The sequence below is a fragment of the Oryzias latipes genome, chromosome 20, assembly GCF_053564925.1.
Source record: "Oryzias latipes strain Hd-rR chromosome 20, Olatipes_Hd-rR_3.1".
NCBI lineage: Eukaryota > Metazoa > Chordata > Actinopteri > Beloniformes > Adrianichthyidae > Oryzias > Oryzias latipes.
Window position 1 is genome coordinate 19,320,970 of NC_136256.1, and position 19,136 is coordinate 19,340,105.

General features: G+C 43.1%; 1 protein-coding gene across 1 annotated transcript in view; it reads right to left on the reverse strand.

Annotated features, from left to right (window-relative positions):
- Window positions 1-4,119: 4,119 nt before the first annotated feature.
- pola1 (polymerase (DNA directed), alpha 1) overlaps window positions 4,120-19,136 on the reverse strand; it is a 62,371-nt gene continuing 47,354 nt past the window's right edge. Inside the window, exons 36-37 of the mRNA XM_004081237.5 lie at window positions 13,329-13,425; window positions 4,120-4,988 (exon numbers count right to left, since the gene is read on the reverse strand). Coding sequence (XP_004081285.1) covers window positions 4,852-4,988; window positions 13,329-13,425 — 234 coding nt within the window. The 3' untranslated portion in view covers window positions 4,120-4,851. The remainder of the gene's footprint in view (window positions 4,989-13,328; window positions 13,426-19,136) is intronic.

The following is a 19,136-nucleotide window of genomic DNA, read 5'->3' on the forward strand; positions in this document are numbered from 1 at the left end:
TTTCCACTGCTTGCGTTAGCAAGTCACACAAACAGCCTATAGAAATATATATAGTTGGTTGCAAATTTAGGTTTTCCACATCAGTGCAATATTTCTTAAATTTCTAGCTGTTTATTTTCCCCTCTGTGATTATCACAGCAGTGGCATTTCCACTGAGCATTGAGACTGGAGATGTGTCTGTATTGACCTGACTGAGTGAAAGAAAACTGTACATAATGTGTTTAAAAAAAAAAAGGGATAAAATATGAGAAAAGGGATGATTTTCAAAACAGGGTCTTGTAAATCTTAGAAGACTGTGTTTTGATAATTTGCACTCGGTGTGATGTTTTTGTCGCCCTGTAGATTCCACCTGTGTTTATGAATTATTAGGCTTTTAGATCATTTATTATTTATGTCAAGGCTTTTCCCCAGAGAAAATGACTGAAATCCTTTTTTTTGTTTGTTTCCTATAAGTGATTGTAAGTTTCCTGGTTTAGTCATTTGAATAAATCACATTGCTAAAATGAGTTATTTTATTGATATTTCATTCGAAACACCAGGGAAAAAAATCAAAATAGAATATTAGTAAGAATAAAAGGATTGATGTTTTGTAGACTTATAAAAGGCTAATTTAACTATGATAAAGAATCAATGTAGTGGAATTTGGAGCGCAAAACCTCTGCGACAGGTGTTCAGATGCCTGCAGGCCGACTGACCAACAAAAACACAAAGAGGAGGAATGTGCGGCTGCGGAGGAGCGCAAATCTATGCGGTGTTTAATCCTGCGCGCTGCGTGCGTCCATCCTCTTCAGCGCAGTTGACAAAATACTAACCATGTATACACGAGCTTAATCCCCCCCAACATGTGAAACTCACCACAAAAGGCGAGGGCTTTTCAATTAGATCGCCCACTTTATCATGTGTGCGTGTGTGTGTGTGTGTGTGGGGGGGGGGGGTGGGGGGGGTGGGGGGGGACAAAACTTCCTTTCCATAAAGGCGCTAAATTAGCCTTAACATCTGTAATGCCGCGTCGATGGAGGAGAGCGCGCTTTGTCATTAATGAAGTAACAAACCACTTCATCAAACGGCTTTTACGCGCACACACACACACACCCTAAGAGAGTAAATACCCCTTAACCCCGCCCCCCTCGACTGGATCTGATGCGGGACGATTACAGCAATCAATGCTTATTCTCCTCCGTTTGACCCGTCCATGGTGCCCAGCCAAAACGCGTGAAATTACCACGAGGATTACTGAAGTCCTCCCTTTTTTTTGAGGAAAAAAACTAATTACTTTTGAATTTTGTATATCTCTACACGTTAATCAAACAATTTGATTTTTTTTATATTTTATTTTCCAAACAGAAAATGTAAAAAGATTGAGATATTTTTCTTTAAAATTCACTCAAGCGTGTTTCTTTTATTTCTTCCCCCTCCCTGTATGGCTCAGTAGGCGTTTGATGAGATTGTCCTGGGACTTTAAGTCTTATTGTGAGTATAGCTAATGAATAGCAAACCAATTTGTCCCTAATATCAGGGGAATGCCGGGAGGCGGGTGACCTATGGGCGCAAGGCTTCACTTTTCTTTGGTGCGTAAAAAGGCGAGAAGATTGAATGGAAATAGATTCACAAAGTCAGTTGTTGGGTGTTGTTGAAGCAGAGGCTGTTTAGGATTACAAGCATGAGTGAATAGTTGCTTCTCACCTCTTACAGGTAAATCCAGGTATCCAGAAAACACCCGCCCCCTTTACTTAAGGTTCCCCTCCACCCTCCCATCTCCACTTCTCCTCTGGACTTGATTTGGCTCCTGATTTGGATTCCTCGTTTCTCCCTCGGAGAATAGACCCAATCACTCCACAGCTTCCACCGGATCAGTCCCCACTCAGTCTCCGGGAGAGGGGCTCTAAAGGGCGCTTTGATGAACACCTCCACCCCCCCACCCCCTCTCCGCTGGGTTAGAACCGGCTCGGATGAAAAGCCCCCTGAATAGCGGGGCCACGGCTCCGCGCTCCCCTCTCGGATCGCCCCTTAATTCCCCGTCTCTCTTGCTCTCATCCAATTAGCTCAGTGTATTAAGCGGTTTATCGTCTCATAACCGCCCTTTCAGCTCCAACAAGGGAGACACTTTGCAATGGGACCGGCTCTCCTTTTGACACCCTCTCTGGCGCTTTGCGCGCTCCGCGGCGCAATGAATAACAGCGACAGAATAGGCGACTAATTCCCTCATCAAAGCCTACCGTGTTCATCACTGGTCAAAACGACAGGCAATAAAGCTTAAGGCGACAATACAAAAAGACTTGTTCGACCTTATTAGCTTAGGAGGGTCGAATTAATGCAGGGACCTCCAAACTGGGGGGCCCCTCCGTGCGTTAAAGTGGGAAAAGCAGTACATGTGTGAGCTTGATTAACGCAAAGGGGGCTAAAAAAGAAAGAAAGTGTGGGGAAAGGAGAAGAAGAAGTGGGGCTGATATGATTTAATAAATATGTAAAGTTAGGGAGCCACAAACGCTTTGCCACACACAGCGTGGCTTTATCCATTACGCAAGGAATCGTGATTTAAGTGTTCAGCCCACTTAAGGTTCGCAAGTCGCACAGGTCTGAAGTGATTTGTGAGGCGTGCAGTGTTTATGGAAATGCACGCGGGGGGATGGAGTTAAAAAATACCCGACTGTACTAACAACAAAGGAGATTTCTAGGGAAAAAAGCTCAAACACTCCAAACAGCAGGTTTTTCTGAGCTGCAAATATTTGGAGGTCTGGAGCCACAACACTGCACAAGACAATTATTTAAGCTGCTTTAGTGTTTGCATTAAGATGGAGTTTTTCAGATTAATGTCACGCAAACAGATACAACTATACATTTTACGGGAAATTAATTTTCTCCAAACACAATATATATTAAAAAATATTGTAACTGCTTTGTTACTGTTTATTATAAATAATTCAATACCAGTTATGTTTTAAAATACAAAAATCTGAATGAAAGTCAACCGATTCTGAATTCACAGGTTGTCAATTCCCTATAATAATGAAGAAAAAAATATTAAAAAGATTTTTTTAATGTACAATTTTTTTGGTTTCTTTAAACTAAAATGAATCTTACTATTTTGGATTGGCTTCATGTTTTTGGTTTTATTTTCAAGTAAAAGTTTGCTGTTAGATTTTTATAGATTTAATTTCTTGCAACAAATTTAACTTTGAATATGTAATAAATCAAAGAAAACAACATTTAAATAAATTGTAAAATGAAAATAAAGTTGAACATAAGTGGAAAACTATTATATTTTAACCTCAATGATGTTTTTAATGTATTAAAATCATAAAAAAATTTTTTTTTCATGTTTTGAAAATGAGCTTAATATGACACCAGTTGAATAAGTTTGTAAATATAAACTGAACAATAAAATATTTAGATTCATGATGAATCAGTTGTGAATTCATCTTACCACAATGTAATCCAGTATTTAAGCCAATACATGTAACTTTACTCAGAGCCATACGATATGCAGCTCATCAAAGAAGTTCTGAAGTGATTTCCAAATAGTTTGAAGCTCAATTTTTGGTAATAAAGTAAAAAAAAGTCACACAAAAAAGTAAGAACTATTTTAGGAACTCAGGATGCTTATAATCAGAGCAGTAAAAATAAAACTAGTTTTCTTCAAATGGTTGCTAAGAGACAGATGACAAATGTAATGCACATATTAAGTTCAAAGCAGGAACGTTGGTGGTGAAAAATGACTGTTTCATTTGGAGCAAAAACCTCTTTGGGCAAGGCGGTGGAGGGATGATGATGTGGGCTTGATTTGAGAAAACCTTGCTACCTTCAATCGTGAGATTTCTTTTGCATACAGGAAGTAAATGTAGAAGAAGATTGAGATTGGATGGGTGGGACCTGGATGGGACCAACAACTACAAGTTTAAGTTCTGTCCTTTAAACTGTGAAGGATTTCAATATTTTTAGAGAGAAAGCGACACTACTGGCAAAGAAAGTGTTAAGGTTCAAACTTTTTTCTAACTTTTTTTTAAGTGAATCTAAAGGAGTTTGGATCAGGAGATTCCACACATTTTTTTACGTTTTCAAATAAATTCCTCTTGTTTGATTGCAGCTGGATTAAAGAAACGATACCTCCAAACATAGACATCAAATCTAAATCTTTATTCAAATTTCTGTAACAAAATTATTAGCATCAACATGAAAACACATGAAATACGATCATTTTTATGACAAAAGACACTTTAAAACACAGTTTGTCTGGAAGGATGAGGGGAAAAGAGAGACGGTTAAACAGAGGCAGTGGAGGGGAAGCGGATCAGCTGTTCGATACCGGGACAAAAGAGCAAAGCGGCAGCGCGTGTGGCCTTCCTCACCCCGCCACTCCCTGCGCCCTCCTCGCTCTTTCCCTTCCTCTGCTGATCTGACACACACTCGTCACACTCGCGCGCGGGATGAATGGTGGTAATCAGAACAAGTGTCCGACCGCTGCAGGCATCCAGCGGTCTCAGTGGCCGGGGTCACTATCATTGGCTAATTAGCTGCTTTTGGAGTACGCGGCCGCTCTGAGGACAAGTCATTTTTACACCCTCTCCCTCACACACACACATATATATATCTGGGCACAGCTAGCCTCTGCACATACAATAGACTGTCATTTAGGTATGATTGCCTCTCCCCTTACCATACAGAGTAAGGGTGATGGGGTCAAGCTATGAGTGTGTGTGCCGGCGTATGTGAGGAAACTGGACTCAGGGAGGGAGTGATGGGCATTTTTATAGCCAATAACAAGCCCAATGAGGACAAAGCCTCCAAGCAATTGAGCTGTTCATGTATATATAAACTAAAGACATATGCAGCAGACTGTGTGGGGACTAGTTTTTACTTGAGGGAGGAGAATGCTTGGAAAAGTTTGGCCAGGTTGACCTCTGAGTACCCGCTGGCCGCCAAGGCCTTTTCTGGCACCTCCTTCAGCTTCCGATACACCTCCTTCTGCATTTTCATCTGGTTCACCAGCACTGGAAAAAAAAATATATAAAAAAACACAAAGAAAATCAGAAAAACATCAAGATCTGGTACTTTGGTCTCATCTCCAACACCAGCATAGTGATGAAACCCTCACTGGAAGAGGAACAGTGCTCCCAGCTTTGTTTTAGCCCTAATAAACCACTGAAGTGCAACCATAACAGATCCAATGCTGTCAAGTCAGTAATGATATCACTCCGAGGGGCTGAGAGGACGATCACATAAACCTGAACTGATGGGTCGATGGTACGCTCACCCTTACAGAATCACAAGATCGATACAAAAGCCCAATGAGAGCATGAAGTCAATACTTTGTCCCCGTTATCTCTTCAGGGGAGCTGTAATAAGGCCGGGGAGAAGACTGGATGGCAACCGCAAGCAAATACCTTCAATATTCTCCCCAGCATCAAGTGTAGATTAAGCACCATGAAACCAAGTAAGAGTCCGCTTTCACACAGAAGAGCGCAGAAAGCTCCAGCAGCCAGGCCTGTTTCTGACCAACCCCTTCTATTACATAGAAGGTCATGTTTTCCAGCTAAAATCTTTCACACAATTGTACACTCCTGCTGCCTTTGAATGAATTTCTTTACATTCAGAGAGACAAATATGAGTTAAATGAGCTCTAAAGTGGTTAGAAATGTTCACTAAATTACTTGTTAGTGCACAAAGTGACTGCATGTGCTAAAAGATTTCTGTCCATGAGAACATTTTTCACTTTAGGAAGGAACTTTCTATCAGACTAAACAAAAACAAAAAAAAAGGAAAATATGTGCTCAGAAGAAAAAAAAAGACCTTAAAAAGCATGTTTGGTTTTGGGCACTTTTTTGAAAATAAAACACACACACGAACACTTTTCTTGTTGCATTTGCACTTGAAACAGACGGACAGACCACAGATTTTTCATCATTTTTCATCATTAACTGAAGACTTAAATCCCAAATGGGGATAGAGATTTGTTAGATGAGATCCAAGACAGGCTTAAGGTAAAATGATCCAACTGTATAGTACACCCCGGGTTTCTTTTTGTGCCACTCTAGAAATATTTTAAGACCCAAACTGATGACTTTCTGGAGTTTCAGTAAAAGTCACATTTATACATGTTCGGCGATAACCTTCAGTGGGATTGGAGTTAAATCTGCCCAAATTAACACGGTTTCTTCCTTTGAACTGGGTTCTGCAACCCTTAGTTTCTCTCTGACCAAACCCCAGTGAGAGCCACCAAGGTTAGAAGATCCACTTATGTGTTTGTGGTCATTAAGTTACTCATTTATAAAAATGTAGCTTTTTAAATATTTAGAATAATTGAATAATTACAAAGTCCCATTTTTCTATGTAAAAACAACTTATATTACTCTTGACAGCAGCACATAGAAGTACCTTTTCAAAATAAAATACACCCCGTGTCACATAAAATCCTCTTGCTGCAGCAAATTTACTGTAATTAAAGGTTGAATACGACAGTTTTCAATGAATATGACTGGTGCGCCTTCATCATTTTCTTAGAATTTTAAAAATATAGTAAAACAAAAATGATCAACTACTTTGAAAGTAAACTAAGCCTTTAACCATCAGTAATCTGACATGTAAACGGACTAAAAACAAATTAATCAAAACTACAGACGTGATTTATTTTATTTAGATGGTTAGATGTTTCCTCAACGCCAAAGAGCCACAATAAAAGAGCCAGATGAGGCTTGTTTTATTGGGGTTCTTTGGCGCCTCAGGTTGCAGACCCCTGAACTAGACTATACATGTGTTTACTCATGCGTTTACTTTTGGGCTGAAATCTCTTTTTTTTTTAATGGGAGTCAAAGAGAATCAGCTTCCTTCTGCAACTTGGTTTGGTGAAGGTCTACGTTGGGGTGGATCACATGGAAGCGCTCAGAGTCGTCCGTAAGCTGCTCTCTGTTGCTCATCCACCTGTCAGTAGCTGCTGGATAAATACCACCCCACTGGGTGCTCAAGGGAATAAAAGTTAAATACTCAAGTAGGCCACAGTAGTGTGACCACCACCCCTACCAACTACCCTAAAGGCAGTTATACACTTAAAAATGGGCAGTGAGACACATTCACAGGGCAAACAGACGAATGCGCTCACAAAGAATCACGCAGACGATGGAGTGGTTGACTTTCACGTCAGCAGCAGCTATTACCAGATAATCCTCATTTCTGCAGGGACAGGAACGGAGGGAGAAAGAGGGAGAGACTATTTATCCGGGGGAATAGAAAGAGGGAGATGATGAATGATCAAGCGAAAGCAATCATGTCATCATTTCTGAAAGGGAGAAGAAAATAATTCTCCCCTTCTTTGCTTCTCCTCTTCCCCTTCTTCACTCTCTCTTTTTTTTTCTTTTCCAGCTCAATCACCGTGTGGCGAAGAGATAAAAGAATGATTTAAGAGTCACAGAGATGAACAAAAAAAAAAAAAGAAAAAAAGACGGACAGACAGATCTTGCTGCAAGTCGGAGCGCAGTGGGGAGTGTAGTTCAAATAAATAGCCTCCCCCTAAAGAGCGAGTCAGAGAGCATCAGAGAGGGGAGGCCGGAGTGAAAGGGAGCGACTCCGCTGAAAGATGGACAATGACAAGTTGATAGAAGGCGGGCCGTGTGATTGGATCTTTGTCTGGAGTTTGCCGTCTTTCGTTCCGTCACACACACGGCCAGGTCTGACAAACACACACACTTTCACCGCCAGTGTATCAGAGGTTATCTGTTCACTAACTAAGTGTTGTCACACACTCGCACACACGCTGGTGGTGCTGGGCACGAGTAGATCAGGGCTCTGCACGCTCTAACTAGGTGTAAATACAATAACAAGCCTGTAATTAAGTGAGCATGATGAAGTTAATGGAGATCGGCCATTCCGTCGGCCGCCTCCATGAATATTCTATTAGGCTGGTGGCGATGGGCAGCTGGAATAGCAGTTAATTTAATCACTACTCGGAGCACGGGGAAACTTCTTTGTGTGAGTGTAATTGCACAGAATGAATAATTGATTTGACAATCGCACCCGCGGATTTTGCCACCCCGCTTTGTATCGCCGGAGAAAAGGAAGGGAGTGCGGAAGAAGGGAGAGAGGGAGAAGGAAAGGAGAAAAGCAGGAGAGGGAAGAGGAGTGGGAGGGCAGGAGAGGACAGAAATGCGCAGGGAGGAGAGGCGGCGGGGAAGCTGATGGCAAATGGATCATTAGGAAAGCGTGGCTCGAGGACAATTTGTATTTTATCAATGCTGAGAAATTACATTATTGCTCACACGCGCAATCATACTGCCCACACTCAAAACTGAGACCTGGAGGCGAGGCGAGGGGGAAGGAGGGGAGCACGGGAGACAAGAAGAGAAGGCGACATAAAATAATTTGAAAGTCATTGATATGGGATGTTCCCAGCTAAGAAAAGGACAGCATGTTTTCTTGGAAACTTTCTCACCGAGTGTGGCTCTGCGGCTGTGTGTGCAATCTATTAGAGATCTCCCGCCGAGGATGAAATAACCTCCATGTTTTACTCAGTCGTAGCAATCAGGCGCATAAACGCAATGTACATGTAGATAAGACGAGCGCACGCTCGCAAATGCGCATATACATAAACATACCAGAGCTCCCCCGAGTGCAAACATCTAAATTATAATCTGCATTGAGTCAGAGCTCCTATGTATCCTTACATATGCTGTGTGCAATTTTCCCTTAATGTCATTTATTATGTTTGCTCAGTGCCTCATCAAATACACACTCAGACCGTATAGACTGCAGAACGAAAAATATCCCCATGCAGAAGAAAGAAAGATGTGGCCGCCATGTGATTCGCTTCAATCGGGTTTGGCCGTGGCGCCAGCTCACCAATATTTTTTGTACAATGCAGCTGCATACAATATGAAGTTATGTTGATGCACAAACAGCTCTGGCACATCAGTATGCAGCCAGAGGGATGAGCCCCCATGCCCAGACAGAGCAGGGCTGCGCCGAATCGTGCGAATCCTCCCTGTAATCTGAGCCATGCGGCCCCCGGGTGTGTAATGCAGTAATACGGGATATTACTTCCCCCAGGACTGGGGAATAACACCCCTAAGCAGTGTTTTACAGCAGCATGACTACATGCATGCATGCTTCTTTTGGCGCTCGGTTAGATTCTTCATCGGAATTTGCTTTTACTTTGCATTCTCAGACCGGAGGATACAGATGTTTCTTTACATTTAACCGTACTTTGGGAGCATCGGTCAGATTGTTGCAACTACATGTAGATGCAGCATCATGCTAACATGTTAGCAACCACATACTAACAACATTTAACTCTCGTAAGAGTCTCAATTCTTGTAACAATCACAGAGCTGGAAGTTGTGAGTACTAAGAATGCCCACTTTTGTTCACTTCAACAACTCACTTTAAAACACATAGGCTATGTCCCAATTTTTTACCCTAACCACTAGATAGCGCATTCGCCATTCAGTAGTGCTGTCCGAATCTACTATTCCAAAATTGAGTGCCCTGAAAATTTTCCAGAAGCCTCTGCGAAAAACCAGCGTCCATCGGTGCTCACTAGATCGGCAAATATAGACCACAATGCATTGCGTCTGAAGAATTTTTGCCAAGAAAATGTATTTAAATGTATTTTTTAAAAAAATCATCAACATTTTTATCTTCAGAAGACAGTGGACTCATAAATAATCGTTGCAAAACGCTCATATGAATTAGATTTTAACTCGATGGCGTCATATTCGCAGGTAAATAAAAATAGCAGTGAGCATGGTGTCCGAATTACTTTTAAAATCCAGGGCACCAGATATTGCTGCACTAAATAGTTTTTTAGTAGTTAGGGGTTAGGGTGGGAATTTGGACACAACCGTACAGTAAGTCAGTAGTGTGCAGCAAAAAAATGGGCCCGAGGGAAACAAAACTAAATGTCAGTTCCACCATTGTTTTTTTTCTCGCCTCTGCACACCAGCAGGCTCACAGAACACAAAGCAAAGGTTTCTAATATTGTGTTGAACGTTTGTTGTCAATAGACTCGACTTGTTGCAGCTCTAAATTGATGCAACAATGTTTGCATGGACCACATGCAACTTTTAAAATCTGCATTACAGACCAACAGGCATGCAACCATCCAAGTACATAGTCCAATCAAAGCATGCGTTTTCTGATGCATGTTTTATGGTGGTGTCAGCATGCTGAAATACCTTATACATCTTATCTAACTCTATCTTATCAACAGCTTTTTTTAAAGGCTAATGTCTCACAGCAATATCAGATTATCTGGGTAAAGATCTGAATAGTTCTGTGAATGTAAACACAGCGGAGCACTAATAAATCACTTGCATTTTTCTATTTTAGGTCTCAGGTTTTTTATTTTTGGTTGCACTACAATTTCTCCACATTTGTAATGAGGAACATGTTTGTATGTATTGTTGAGTTACTGACCAAATGGTTGATTTGAAACAAGAAATGAGGGAATATATATACATGTGGAGAGGGAATGGAGATGCCACTCTTTGGGCTCATTTACAGGCAGTTCCACAGCTAAGCGGTCATTGCCACCTTGGCCAGATAAAGTCACTAAAATGAGAAAAATGGTGGGACACGCTCAGTATGGATGTTCTAGAGCAGAGAACTCTGCAGTCACCTTTTTTGTCACCAGGCCACGTCACAGGTTTAGAGCAATCCAGATCTTAACTTCTAAATAATTAGATTAATAAAACCTCCTGCCATCTTTCGGGTGGTGCAGTGTCCCTGCCCCAGGTGGAGGAGTTTAAATATCTGGGGATATTGTTCACGAGTGAGGGAAGACCGGAACGTGAGATTGACAGGCAGATCGGAGCGGCGTCCGTAGTTATGCGGTCGCTGTATCGGTCCGTTGTGGTGAAGAGAGCAAAGCAAAGCTCTCAATTTTCCGGTCGATCTTCGTTCCAATACTCACCTATGGTCACGAGCTCTGGGTCATGACCGAAAGAACGAGGTCCCGAATACAAGCGGCTGAAATGAACTTCCTCCGTAGGGTGGCTGGGCGCTCCCTTAGAGATAGAGGGAGAAACTCGGAGAGCTACGAGTAGAACCGCTTCTCCTCCACACAAGGAGCCAGTTGACAGTTGAGGTGGCTCGGGCATCTAGTCCGGATGCCTCCTGGACGCCTCCCTGGAGAGGTGTTCCGGGTATGTCCCACTGGGCGGAGGCCCCGGGGAAGACCCAGGACACGCTGGAGAGACTACGTCTCTCGGCTGGCCTCGGAACGCCTCGGGGTCCCCCCAGAGGAGCTGGAGGAAGTGGCTGGGGCGAGGGAAGTCTGGGCATCTCTGCTTAGACTGCTGCCCCCGCGACCAGGTCCCGGATAAGCGGAGGAAGATGGATGGATGGATAAAACGTCTTCGGATGAAAGACGGATGTAAACTGTTCAATTCTGCCAATTAGTTACTTATTTAGCCTGTTATTAATTAAAGTTAAGAACATTTGGCAGGCTGTACTGTATAGTGGTGTAGTGGTTAGCGCCCTCGCCTCATAGCGAGAAGGTCAACTCCCGGCTTGGATCTTTCTGTGTGGAGTTCGCGTGTTCTCCCTCTACACGCGTGGGTTTTCTCCAAGCTCTCCGGTTTCCTCCCACAGTCCCAAAACATGCTTCATTGGTTTTCTGGAGATTCTAAATTAGTCCTTGGTGTGAATGTGTGATTGTGTGGCCCTGTGTCAGACGGGCGACTTGTGTGCTCTGCCTTCGCCCAACAGTGATTGAGACAGGCTCCTGCAACCCTGTGACTCCAAAAGTGGGTTCTGAAGATGGATGCACAGAAAATTGAACCTTATCAAAACAATCAGGACTAAATTGGACAGTGATTAACCATAGTTTTTGGGGGGATGAATTGGATTAAAGCATTTGAAGTTAACCTTCCTTGTTTTGTTGGTGTTTCTGGAGCAAACTGAGGCAACCTCAGCTGGGATTTGGCCCTCTACAAACAAACAGATTACATTTAATCATCTTCAAAATCATGCTTTGAGAATTGCACTATAAATGTGCGGGCTAGAACCAAGAATCTTCTTTTCGTTCCATTTATTTTGCTGTTAAGCTGTTAAGTTGCCCTACAACAGTGTCGGTTCTGCAGGTACGGCAACACGCGTGCACACTCTCCTATAACTTTCTCAAAAGACACATATGTGGCTGTATTGTTCTGCGAGACACAAAACAAGGCTCGAAGAAAAAGAAAGCGCCCACGCACAAAACAACAGCGGTGCACAACGCAAACGATCAGAAAGAAAGGAGGAGAGTCAAGAATTGATTGGCGATGATTTCTTGCATCTGGGCTAAGACAGAAATAAAAGAAAGCAAAAATGGAGGCTATAATCATGTTAGTCCCTCCCCCCCTCCCCCTCCTCTAAAATGGCCCAATCCCTCTATTTCAACTTCCTCCATTTTCTGAGTGGTCATCTGTTGATTACATGTTATATTTAAGTCAGCTGTCTCACCCTTTCGCCGCCTGACTCGGCTTGGAGCTCACGCACTGGCAAAACTCAGGCATACATGCATAAATAACATCCATACATAAATATTTAATCAAATAAATAAATCACTCGGCCCAGCGGCCCTTTCTAATCAAGTGACATCAATCAGGGAGGACTGTGGGTAAAGAGGCCTTTGCGCCTGACGCCTACTGAGTGCACCCAGATCGCTTGAGTAGCGTCTATTTGAGTCCAAGGGGGGAAATATACGCTCCATGTCCCATTACAGGAGAAGGGCTATCCTTTCGTCAGCGCGCCCATTACTCCCCCTATCATTTCCCCAAATCTAAAACCTGTTTTCAATCAACACAACCAAACGAGTGCCTGTCCAGGAGAGGGGGAGCGAGGGAGAAAGAGAGAGGGAGCGCGTGAGGGAGAGCGCTAGAGATGGACAGTGAGGGTAGAGGGAGAGCGATGGAGGGCTCTCTCCTCCTTTCTTCCAGTGATTGGAGCGTTTTGCATTCTTTATGTGTGTGTGATTGAATCCGTCTCCTAAATTAGGGCTGTCGACTCGAGGAGGTGAATGTCCTTAACTCCCCTCCCCACAACCAATGCCCATGTACCAGCACTTGTGTGTATGTGTGTGTGAGTGTGAGTGTGTGTGTGTCACATCAGTGGTGAATATTTTAAGTGCAGCCTGGGTAAATGGTTTATGTTCAGGCGTTGATTGCTAATGCTGTGTTGCACGTATCTTTGTTAGAAAATTAAAACTTCACAATTCCTGATCGGCTCGGTTAAACTTGATTTCAGTTCAAAAAGCAACAGAGCTGAATATTTACTAAAGTCAGTGAAAACTGAGTTTGTTTCCTAACAGCTAACAAAAGAAAGTAGTGGCTTTAGTTTTGTGTAAGAAAATTTAGGCTTACGTCTCTCCTCCTGAGTCAGCACTTTGGAAAAGGCGTGCTCCCAGTCAAAGATGAATCTGTAGAAGCAGAGCTGGTTGTACAGGGCCTTCTCGGAGTACTGCAAATACACAACACAAACACGTTAGCAAAAACACTCACAGCAACCAGGATCATGACAAAAATTCCTGTGAAGAAGAAGAAAACTCAGTCCAAAGAAACATGTTGACTTTTCTAATAACAAATCCGATGTTTTCATGACCTTGAACCTCAAAAAAAAACAAGAACCAGTTTATTTGTTTTAAAACAATGAACCATAAATGGTGTAAATGCCATAGACTTATATGTCGCTTTCGATTGCCTCTGATGATTTGTGTAAAGTTCTTTAAAATAAATAAACCTGATCTCTCAACATCATCTGTCTTCCGTTATTAATACGATACACAGACGATGCTCCTATGTAGCGATGGGGCTAAAAACCTTTAGCAGTAGCTCCTCCCACACGTGTCTAGATTATGAACACGTTTCTGGGCAAGCATCGAGCAGCAAATCTGATGCACGTCAAAAGAGAGGTACCAGACACAAATTTGATGCGTGAATCATGTTCCGTGTAAACGATTACACTGGCGCCGACCTCAACCAACAGGAGAATGTCAGGTTTGGTGTCCTGCCCAAGGACATTTTGACACATGTAACCTCTGATCCTTCATCCGGAGGTCAACCGCTCTGCCTCTGCACCGTGGCTGAGCCGTAAATGGTAAACAGTAAAAACATGATGCACAAAGCAGATCAACTGTTGGTTAGCATCCCCAACAAGTATCAATGCTCGCTTCCTGTCTGGAAAGACACTGGACGCTTTTAACAAGTCCAGATGCCAGGACTTGACCTTAAAGCAACTTTACCAGGATGGATAAAAACCTTCATCAACAATGAAATAATTTTTGATAAATAATTAAATAATGAAATAATTTATCACAGAAACCTAAACATAGCAGTTTTAAGGGATTCCTTTACCTTATTGAATAACTTCATCACCCATGAGTGTCTCTGACTGAATCGCTGGTTACTTTCACTGAAACCTCAGTGTGTTTGTATACTAAGGCTTGGTGTTCAGAGAAAATAATATAAACTTCTATTTGCCTTTATAAAGGGAACAAGAATAATTTAAATGGTATTTTAAAACTTTTCTGCATATTTGATAGATTCAACATAGAAATGACTAAAAACTGAAATACTGACTTTAAATTAGAGCCAGAAAAATAGATGGTCTTTCTGAAGAATTATAGTTATCTAAAGCTGTCGCATAGCTGAATGTGTGACATTTTTTCTCCACATTTGACCCATCCACCTGGGGAAGCAGTGAGCTGGGGACACAACCGCACTCGGGTACTTGGGGGTTTAATCCTCCAATCCAACCCATTAATGCTTAGTGTCAAGCAGGGAGGCCATTTTTACAGTCTTTGGTATGACTCGACTGTGGACTTGAACTTACAACCTTACAGTTTGTCTCAGGACAGACACTCTACCACAAGGCCACTGAGTTGACTTTAAATCCAGCAGTTTTCAGCCTTTTACTGTGGAACAATTCCAATGCTGAAGTGTACCATCGTGTGCAGCTGCATCTATCAATAAATCAATATGTATTTATCCCAACAACAAAGTATGTTCGTCCATTTCCTGTTCCAAATATAGAGGATCAGAGATTATTTCTTTCTTTTACCAATAAAAATTGGAGCACGATGAGTCAAAATCTCCTTTCATGAATTGACTCATCTTGACTGAAGATTTTAAGAGTCATTAACAAGCATTTCTCCAGATTTCGATTTACAAATGATGATTGCTGGGACACAGTGAGGAGTGCCGGTTGTGTTTGTGTGTGCACATCACTTTGGAGAAACCAGTGAAACCCAAACGGACGAGGCAGCTTTATATTTGAGGTAATGTGTCGTTCGACCTTCAAATGTTTGAGTATTTACCTGCAGCAGGAAGTGCAAACATTTTACAACTTCAAAAGTCCCTAAATTGAAAAAGCTTTTGTTCATTATTCATTTTGTTCATATTCAAACCGTTTGTTGATATTCTTTTATGCCTTAGTCACAACTGTCCTTTTTGGGTGGATACAGGCTGTCGGCAAGTGAAAAATGGGCAAACTTGTACGGTGGTCTGCATGTCATTTTAAGATCGTAGACCACTCTGTGAGCCTGTAGGGCCAAAATGTTCATACACATTTTTCTTACGGTCATGCTCCGAGTAACAGGACGTATCCAACACTTCAACCAAACGTGAGGGTAAGTAAGGGTGAAGTAGGTGAGACACAGGCATTCAGATTTTCCATTTCGTCAACCCCCCAGAACCCTGCGCACTGTGCAGGGGGCTCATTAGTGCTGTTGTTGGGCGCTCGCTACGACTGTAAGAAATTAGGAAATCTGGCAATCAGCGCAGTTTGTGTGGGCAAACGCGATTCGTGCATCAAATTCACATCCGCCGCGTCTTCTCTGACACGTTAAATTCACCGCTGGTCACTTGTCCAAAAATGTACAAACTACACGCTCCAGACGGATGTGGGAGGAGCTAACCCCTAAGATTTTTGCCTTATTGCTACATGGAAGAATTGCCTGTATACCTCATGGAACACATGGATAATGTTGAGAGATCAGATTGATTTATTTTGAAGAGTTCTACAGAAGCATCGGTAAACGCAGAGGCTTTACCCCTGCTGCAGGATCGTGCTATGCCTCTGAATGACGATCACTTTCAGCGGTACTTTCATCCAGTTTGACAACCTGCTGTCCCGGCATTAGCCCAAGAAGGGGAAAAATAAAAACAAGAATAAAATTAGCCTCCCGATGGAAAAGAGAGAAATATTATGAAGCTGAGGAGTAGGAAGATCCGATTCTCTTCCATGTTGGTTTTGGACTCCACCTGCCAATCATCATCAACACATCCTGGGCCAAAGCTGAGTCTTTGTTTGGTTGAAACAGCCTAACTTTTGATTTTTAAACTCTCGATGCTCTACAATGCCCCAAAAGGTACCGTGTCTGTACATTGACTTAACATTGAAACCGGCTCCCAAACGTGGCCTGGGCGTGGCGGCACAAGCCTGAAGAGAACTGCGAGACAAACCTGTGCTCCCTTTAAGATAAGGCTGCTCCTGTCGACAACGAACACTCCATGGGTCCTGACAACCCAAAAACCTGCAGCACCCATACAGAGGCATGGAACTAAGGCCTTACATGTTCACCTTCTAGAACAAGAAAAGGCTTTTTTCTTCCACGTATAACATATGTCCTTATGGATCTTGTGAATGAACTATAATTGTTCTGTAAAATCTCTCGACATCGACGATCCTCTGTTTCATTCCCTGATTAATTAAGATTATTGCAGCCTGTTGAAACCAGAGCGTGACAGGGCAAAACACCACCAAAAACAGAATACCAGACCCAGCGCCGGCGTGCGAGGGCACACCTCCCCGATAACATCTCCTTTCCTCTGTGTGACAAAGAAAAGCAAGAAAACAAATTTGCTTGCTTTGTTAATCTCCGCTGCAATTAAGTGGAGCAACATGAGAGCCTGACAGCGAGGGAGAGGGCAAAGAGATAGAGCAGATGAGCGGTGGGAGGAAGAGAGAAAAAGACGAGGAAAGAGTAAGAGACAGTGAGGAGGAAGGAGAGAGAGGGGGGGGGGGGGGGGGGGATCAGACCTGATATTCCCTCCCTCATAATAGTTTGTTGTGATAAGCCATTGTGAGAGAGGCATGCGAACAGCCGAGGCTGTCAATTTGATTAGCCATTATACTGCATGTTTAATTGCAGTTATTGGCTCGTCATTTCCCTGCTACACTGCAGAGGGCACGCTAAGCCGCGACCCCACACTGCCATCAGGTGTGCGCTGAGTGCTTTATTATTACCACCAGGAAGAATTCCCTGACAATTCCTGCGCATGAAGCGAGCCCGTGTGTGCCTATTATACCTGCCAATCGGCAAAGCTCGTAATTGTAATTTCAGTTTTTACTGCTGTGGCATAATCAAGTGGTGAGAGTATCTAATGCTGCTAAATGTAAACCACGGGATGTGTGTGTGTGTGTGTGTGAGAGAGGGAGTGTGTGCGCTCTTAATGGCTTTCTATGGCTGCCCCCATGGCACGCACAGCTGTTGACCGATGATGCACTGCCTAGTCAACAACCAAACCATGCACATCCCATAATGGAGCCTCGGTTACGGTTGCCAAGGTTGAGCGAGCTCAGTCGGTGCAAAAGAGCTTGCCAGTCCCCTGGAAAACTAAAAAAAACACGCTGAGCGCACACGCATTAACATCTAAACAATATACCTCTGATTGTGGGCGGGACTTTCGCGGCACGCCGACTGACTGACAGGTGTCAGAAAGGTGTGGCTGTATTGTAACAAGATTGTTATTGAATTTAGAGCCCCCCCCCCTCCCCTTACACATACACTCACACACCTTCCTCGTCATTCAGCTCGGCGCTTTGTTCCTCCACTGACACCATTTCAATTTGCTGCACAAATCTGCAGCATTTTCAGCCTGACTGCCTAAGGAGCAAACCAGCTGTGAAATTGCCTCTCTCCTGGGAGTGTCGGACCCCCCCGGCCCCCCCGCCCCGTACCCCTTGCTCCTTTGCCTCCCCTCATCCAAGACTTCAAACTATCCCCCCCCCCCCTCTGACACACATATACATATTCTGGCCTCTCGTACACAAGTGAAGCACGGAGACGAATGTATTCAGGAGAGTGAAGAATAGATGTATGGAATAATGGAGGAAGGCAATAAAAATATGAAAAGGAGGATAAATCATACAAATTGATCTGAATCACAGAGGCAGTAAAAAAAAAGCTCACACAATAAAAAAAACACTTAAGTCTTTTTCAGAGTCCTATAAAAAAAAAAAAAACACCTGTCGTCACCTTTCAGGCAAGAAAAAGAACAGACACGTGACAGCCCCCCACCCCCCCACCCCACCCCAGGGACTCCCGCGCCCCGAACTTTAGCATCGAGGCTGCAGATCGGGTGAACGCACAATATTTAGGACGAAAAACTAAGACTATCCTCTCAAACTAGACCTTATTCAGCCGAAAAAACGCGCTTTTTGCAAAAAAGCCTCCAGTCTGCGAGCACGAATGCAGCTGCACAGAAGAGTGGAGGGGGGATTTTAAACGGGGAGGGAGGCCCGCAAAAACAAACATACATTTTTTCCCCTCAGCTGCGAGGCCACCAGGCTCCGAAACTCTTGAGCTTTTTTGGTTGCGATGAGCGTTATTGCCGGTTGTGGTAGTCACGCCGATCAGCTTCACAAGACACCATAATGAGTCAATATATGTAAATCTTTACTAGGCAAACACGGCGGGAAACAAAGGCATTTAACTGGTGCTCTCGCCCGCAAGCCTCCAATGATTCAGCACCGGTAATTTCTCCCCATTGAAAGGCATAATTGCCTGCTATTTGAAGATATTCATGCTCAATTTTTGAAATTAATTTCAATTGGGGGGAAATGTAGAAATGTCAGCTCCAGTGAAAGGGATTTGATTTCAATTATCCTCGCTCAAAGGACTGTGATTTCCAAATACACTTAAGCAAAATTATGACAAGAATTTTTGTTCAGCAAAATTCAGTGTTTAAAGAGCGATTAGGCGATAATGGGGCAGCTTTGAGCCGGCAGTGAATGCAGCAGTCTCCCTCTGAAAGGCACTCAATTATCTCTGATTGCTCCCGCTATAATGTATCAAATAGAGATACCTGCTATTGCCGTAATTTGTGTGAAAATTAACATGCTGCAATTTCCACTAGAGGGAAAAAGGGAGCTCTAATGGGCGCCTGAGC